The following is a 7,370-nucleotide window of genomic DNA, read 5'->3' on the forward strand; positions in this document are numbered from 1 at the left end:
ATGGTTGGCCGCTAGATGTGCATCAGCTGAGTTGAAAAGGTTTCGGCCATTGCAAAAACAATGAAACTCTAATCGATTTGTTTGAAGAAAGGGAGCTGCCAATTTTTATGAGTGAAAAGTAAAGATTTTTTGTCAATAAGCAATGCAAATGTGTCCTTTTTCATATTTACCGTTGAATTGCAATCATTTAAATGTTTCATTTTTTTTTATAAAAAAGCAGGGAGGAAAGAGATGGTCCACAACTGACGAGAAAGTAAAAGTAATTCATGCTGAAAATGTTCTTATCTTTTTATTCATTTTCTGTTAACTTTTGAGTGACTGGGTGATGCAAGAAGTAATTTAAATTATAAATGTCTTGAATATTTGGTAACCCTTCCTTGATTTTAACTTGCGTAAACAGTAAAGAACATTGCACTAACCTAGACAAGGCTTTAGATAACACTCTCACGTTAACAATATTCATTATTCATTCAGCTAAATTAAAAGGAAAGTTGGGTCGTCAAAATGAAGTTTCTTTATTTCTTTATATTTACGTTCCTGTTGCATGGTAATGTGGGAGAAAACAGCGAATCCCGACGCCTTGTTTACCACAGTGGTGAGGACATTGCCGCCGAGTTTCAGAAGTTACGCCAGGAAATACAAAACCTGAGGGCTGAAGTGACAACATTAAAACAAGGCAAGTAATACTCGTAATTTAAATAAGATAATCTGTTTTGATATATAGATCCGTCTCAAAATTCAACTACGACTTAACTCAATTTTTCGCATATCCCTATAAATGTTGCCGGCTAAATCATTTTTCGTTATGATCACACTGGATCATCTTTGCGAAAAAACACGATTTAGCCTTATATCTAAGACACAAAAATGGCAATATGAGTCATAGGTCGCCGGTATTGAAAAAGAGTTACCTGCCCTTTAATTTGATGTACTAATTAAACTCATCTAATAAGATCGCTAAAACAAAATCACGTTTTCTTATCATGCAGAAATAATATATGCCTTTTAGCGTAATCATGATTATGCCGAAATTAGGTATGCGAATTTATACGGGCGTATTGTGATTTTCCTCAGAAAAAGGTTCAACTTATGTCAGATGGGGTAGAACGACATGCAGTGGAAACGAAACAGAAAAAGTGTACTCAGGTAAAGTTTTAGTTATCCCGGTTCGTCTCAACAGGTCGGTTTGTTAGAAAACAAGGGAAAAGACCGAAACTTTCAAATATAAATACGAAAATGCTCATGTTGAAATATATTTGATAAGTAAACCAAAACAACGTACTATATACTCATGTACCAAACGTCTTTGCAGAAGACAATCCTTAACTTAAAACTGTAGAACTCTTTTTCAAGATATTTTCGTCAATTAAAACTTTAAGCCCGGTCGAATATTTGTACAACTTTTAGAAATATCTAATGTTTAGAGGGCAAATTTTAAAAATGTAATAAATAGTATAATCATCACTTAAGTGTTATAATCTACTCTTTAAGTCACTGATTCCATATTTTTCTTTTTCTTTCTTTCTTTAGGATTTACTTCAGGATCACCGTATGACAAGGTAGGTGATGCGAGTTACGTCTGTCTGCCACAGCATCCTACATGGGCAAAATACGTTGATGGTATACAGGACGTAGGTGGATATATTTCCGGAACAGAATATCAGCTATATACAGCCATATTTCCACAAAATATGCAAGACCAAGATGCACCATGTGTTGTTTGTCGTACCCAGCGACCAACAACACTTATGATTCCAGGAAGGACAGACTGCTACCCCGGCTGGACAATGGAATACACCGGATATCTAATGACTGGACATACCAGCTATAAAGATACCAGTAACTATGCCTGTGTGGATGCAGATCCAGAGGCGGTGTATCACGGAGAAGCGAACATGAACGGAAAACTGTTCTACCTCACAGAAGTAAAGTGTGGATCTCTACCATGTCAGGAGTACCCGGACGGACGTGAACTGGCGTGTGCTGTTTGCTCCAAATGAACGACCCGAGATGATATATCTGCACTCGTATATGTGAAATACATTTACTTATTAAAATAAAAGTATTTATTTATTTTTCTGTTTTAATCACGATCTCATTATATCAATGTCTTTTCCGAATATAAGAATGAAAGTGTTTCATATGTATCTCCCGCTGAAAATAATCGATTATCCTAGATCCAAAATTTGAAAAATTGAGATATTGTTACCGCTAATGCCACATCTCCGATACATACATTATTTACATTTATGTTATGGGTTTCACTTACTTGTATATATACTCGGAACATTAAAGACGAGATTTTTCATATTTTAAAAGTTTAAATAACAAACTAAGGTAATATGTTAACTCCAAATTCTAGTCACGTAACGGCTTGATCTAACAAAACTAAACAAAACTCCCAAATTTATCCCCTTGATAAATTGAAAAGAGGTTACTGATCATGTTATGATATATAATATCATATGTGAATAATAGTTATAAGACATTGTATAGGTTATGTTAGAAAAAAAGAGGGTTTTTTTTTAGAATTAAAAAAGTCCTAATAGATAGTTTAAATTAAATTAATTAAAATTGGCCGACAGATATTGCAAATCCATTTTTAGTAAAAATCAAATCTCTTTTGCAAACGGCAAATAGTTTTTTCAGAATCTCGTAACAGAGCAACCAAAAAGAAAGAATGGACACGTTGTTGTAGCTTTAGGACTATGAATCGATAAACTACGTAGGTTGTTAAATCTATTATATGACTCTTTATATAGACCGCCGTTCCATAGTTTACTAGGCAAATAAGTAAATAATTGAAAACAAAACTGTGAAAGTAATTTCATGTCATGTAATAAAACACTATTGAATGGCTTGCCAGTCAATTTGTCAAAACTATTGCACGAGGTCTGATGGTTATAGGGCAATAGTTTTGACTATTGACCGACAACCTATTCAGTCAGTGTATAATGTCAAATTAGTCACTCATGATAGCTGACCTGATGTTGTATAAGTATTTTTAGAAACAAGAAAGATGAGCCGGCTCCTTAAAGTACTGCTGGTCATGATTTTGTACATATGACATCAAATTGATCTGCTGTGTAGATTTTGTACGGGAATACAATGCAGTTCAATGTATATACGTGTACTAATGATAACTCTCCTCGTGTTACTTTGGCATGTTTTAATTAACATAGTTTCACCTTTCCTTCCTCTCAGCTCCTGATAAAAATAAACTCAATGTACTTCTTCTGAATCCCCGAATGACATAATCTCAATGTTTGTTAGACTATCGATTGGGGCCTTGACATTTAGCGGGAGTTTGGCCTCATTGGAAGATGAGATCATATCATATGGAAATCTAGTAGTTAAACTTTTTAAATCATTTTGGTCAGAAACAGTTTTAAGACTATCTACCCACCAGAATATCCTTTTATATTGGTGTAGGTAACTCTGAGTTACATTTCGTTTAACCATGGATACAACATGTACATGGAACCAACCGAAGTCAAAGACCGACTAGACTATTAGTAAGAATTTAGAGGAAAAACGTTGGAAAATACGCAAGGAACTGCACTTGTGTTGGACCGGAAGACGGCATACCGGAATGCCCATATTTGGTCTACACTAATAAACAACAATCTTCATTCCATGTTTCACAGTATTTGCAGTATGTCAGCCCCTCTCTCCACACCTCACCCCCCCCCCCCCCCCCCCCCCCCCCCCCAAAAAAAAAATCATATTCGAATACTGTACTATTTCATAGTCTGTGTGACATCAATTCAGTGAATGATTTCTATCGTTATTAAATGGCTTGGCTCAGATGTTAGTTTGTCCTGTTATTTTTACAGAGAAAAGCAGAAGAAGTAGGCAAATAGCCCTTAAAAGAAAATATAAACATACTTTTTAGTTATTTTGATAACAGTAGATCCTATTAGTCATCTTAAGTATAATGTAGCGGTTCTCGTATCGGGTGGCCTCGGTAGCTCAATAAGTAGAGCGTTGGCACGGTAAGCCGAAGGCCAGAGGTTCGAGTCCCAGCCGAGGCTGCACAGTTTTCCTGAGACTGTTACAATAAAAATGTTTTGGCAGGTTATACCAACCCCTTGCCTCTATCCCCACCTCTTCCCATCCCAACTTGCGTCAACGTATAATTATAGCTGAAAGTGTCTTATATTTTGTTCATGGAAAATGTGCAGTCAGGAGGGGCTCACATATTTACATGATAAGAAAAATTCTTCTAAGATAAGGACTATTTATAATTCCATTTGTAATGCTAATTGCCCCATGTTGTTCTGGGACGATCTTTGTATGAAAAGAATTGGAACCACTGCCTTACCCTTGCATGATCGTAAGAGGCGACTAATAGGGTCTTAACACTTGGTTTTGCTGTAACTCTGTGATTCCAGCAGGTATGCAAATTTTGATTCCATACCTCATGTTTTTATCCCGATGTAAATGAGATGTGAAACCGAAATTTGTAGTCCAGTTTGGCGCCATATAAATTATACTGTGTTTGTGTGCCGTAAAACCCAAATAAATAAATAAGTAATGCTAATTATTTCATATTGCACAGCTGGGAAGAAAGAATAGCACAGTGATGTTTGTATTAATGTTTCTGACAATTACTTGTGCTGCATTGTCTTGTGTTGAGGTTCGAGTAAAACACAAAGTGCGGCGATTGGTCCTTCACAGCAGCGATGACTTAGCACTAGATGTACAGATGTTACGCCAGGAAATAAACACTCTAAAGCAAGGTAGATCTTTTTTTCTTCCGTATGGATTTAGAGGCGGATTCTCATGTAAATGTTTCACCTGTACATGTGTTCGATTAGATAGAATCACTGCATTTCATAAGCATGGGTTCCTCACATGACAGAATTGTAAACCACAATGGAGGTTTCGAATCCGCAGCTGAGGGAAATGGGATTCGAAGTTAACGGTCTCAACCACTCGCTCATGGAGACCCGTTCTTAGAGACCCTTTCATGTACGTGTCAGAAAATGTGTTACCGCAAATGATACAAAAATATAATTATAAATATGCATAGGCTATTATTATCACTACATGAGTCCTCATTTCACTTTCACAAACACTTGGTTGTTCATCCGCGCCTGCCAAATATCAGCCAATATTTTAATACTTTTTTATTGCATTGATGGTAATTTTTTAAACATGCTGAATTTGTTCCAAAACATATTCAGTGTTTGAGATATGTGATCAATGTGTTTTAAAAGACTAAAATATTGACTGATATTTGGCAGGGGTGGAGAGGGGAGGGGGCTTGACTTCCAAGTGTCTGTGCTCAGTTTGACATAAATATGACCATATTGTCATCATATAATCATGATACATTACTTTCATATGCGATTATAACCTCACGTTTTCTCACTCCGAGAGTAGTTCTAATTCCTAACAAAAGTGTTCGTTTGTCGCCAATTTGTTCCATTTGTGTCATTTCAATGTTTAAGAAAATGTTTTGTGTTGAGAACATGTGGAGGTCAGTTGCAAGTCACAAACAATATTGTACTCAAATTACAACAGTTTGAATTATCTTTTCAGTACAAGGGTCAACGTATGTTAGATTGGGCAAAACTACCTGTGATGGAACTCGAACGGAAAAAAGTGTATTCAGGTATATGCTATCATATCAGCTTCATATTAAAGGACACTTTAACATTCACACATGAAAATGTGTGAATTGCAAAAACTCTAATGGATATAATTGCTCCAGTTTATATAGAAACGAGATCATCGCTGTGTGGAGCATAACACCCCCAAAGCAATGTACCTATTATGTTTAAGAATCATATCTCAAAGCATTCTGAAGGTATTGAGCGGAAAATAAACTGCAAACAGACTGATGGATGACAAGCACCATCCATCACATAATACATCTATCTGATTACTTTGCATGCAAGTGACCATGACCTTTGACTAAGAAACCTCAAAATCAGAAAGAAGTCGATGGTGGACGTTCTCTTTGAAATAGCTGTCACTGTAATCGATTGAATCAAAATTCGTACGGGTCATTCACCGCCCATGAGCAATGTGTCAAGTTTGAGAGTCGTAGGTCAAGTCATTCTCAAATATTTGAAAGAAATAGTTTTTTTTTATACTTTGTACTAACAGTCACCGTTGCCTTGATCTTTTACCGTATAACCTCAAAATCAGAGGGTTTCATCTACTGCCCAGTGACACTGTGTTTGCAACGTTTGAGCGTCACAAGTTAAATTACTCTCAATATACTGAGAGGAAACGGTTTTGTACTAACAGTCAGTGTGACATAGACTTTTCAACATATGCCCTCAAAATAAAATAAAGGTTATTCACTGCCCAGTGGTAATATGCCTGTAAGGTAGGGGAGAACAGGTTGAGCGGAGATGTTTTTTTGTACTAATAGTCAATGTGTATTTGACCTTTGGCCTATTGACCCCAAAATAGGAGCAATGCAATGTCCATTAGCGATATATTGGGCGGCTGTCACTGTTACCTTGACATTTGACTCACTGATCTCATCAGGTCAAAGCATTCTTTAATCATTGAACGGAAACGATATTGCTGACAGATTGCAGACGAGCTGCGTCATTAAACAAAATACGTCCCTCCGGGAAAATAAAAACAACATCTAAACGAAAATTATCAGATACATACGACTTTGAACCAAATTAGAAAAAAAATTAATTTTCTTTCATTGAAGGTTTTACAGCTGGTTCACTGTATGAAATAGAAGGAGGTGCAGGGAAATATCTATGTTTACCACAACACCCCACATGGGCCAAATACGTAGATGGTATACAGGACATTGGTGGATATATTTCTGGTACAGAGTATCAGATATTTACTAACACATTTAGCCCTTTCCCACAAAACATGCACGATCAAGATGCGCCATGTGTACTGTGTCGCAGTCCCAGACCGACCACTGTCATGATTCCAGGTAAGACTGACTGTTACCCCGGCTGGACAATAGAATACACTGGCTATCTCATGACAGACCATAAGGCTTACATATCTGCGAGTGACTACGCCTTTGTTGATATGAATCCAGAAGCGGTGTACCATGGTGACGTCAGCTTGAATGACAAGTTGTTTTACTTTACAGAAGCGAAATGTGGATCATTGCCTTGTCAGGAATACCCAGACGGACGCGAACTTGCTTGTATTGTATGCTCGAAATGAGGTGTTGCACATGTATATTAGACTTACTTTGTGAAATAAATTTTACACAAATGCTTGCATGTCTATTAGTGTATTCATTGCCAAATAAATTAGACACAAGGCAGTCTGAAAGACAGCTTATAAGAAAAACTTTTTTTTCTGTAATAGTCTCAATTTCATTTGTATAGTACCAGTAATATATCTGTATGAAAAATACTAAGTTT

The 7,370-nt window shown here is 36.5% G+C and overlaps 1 protein-coding gene across 1 annotated transcript; it reads left to right on the plus strand.

Annotated features, from left to right (window-relative positions):
• Positions 1–456: 456 nt before the first annotated feature.
• On the plus strand, positions 457–7,167 carry LOC128549927 (uncharacterized). Its single transcript, XM_053527712.1, has 5 exons — positions 457–676; positions 1,075–1,146; positions 1,531–1,985; positions 5,548–5,620; positions 6,686–7,167. The coding sequence occupies exons 1-5, from the start codon at positions 505–507 to the stop codon at positions 7,165–7,167; spliced, it is 1,254 nt and encodes a 417-aa protein (XP_053383687.1). The 5' UTR covers positions 457–504.
• Positions 7,168–7,370: the final 203 nt, after the last annotated feature.

The sequence above is a fragment of the Mercenaria mercenaria genome, chromosome 17 (genome assembly GCF_021730395.1).
Source record: "Mercenaria mercenaria strain notata chromosome 17, MADL_Memer_1, whole genome shotgun sequence".
NCBI classification, from domain to species: domain Eukaryota; kingdom Metazoa; phylum Mollusca; class Bivalvia; order Venerida; family Veneridae; genus Mercenaria; species Mercenaria mercenaria.

Coding starts and splice junctions, on each gene's coding strand:
- LOC128549927 (XM_053527712.1), top strand. CDS start 505: ATGAAGTTTCTTTATTTCTTTATATTTACGTTCCTGTTGCATGGTAAT. Junction 677..1,074: donor AGTGACAACATTAAAACAAG/GCAAGTAATACT, acceptor GATTTTCCTCAG/AAAAAGGTTCAACTTATGTC. Junction 1,147..1,530: donor AACAGAAAAAGTGTACTCAG/GTAAAGTTTTAG, acceptor TTCTTTCTTTAG/GATTTACTTCAGGATCACCG.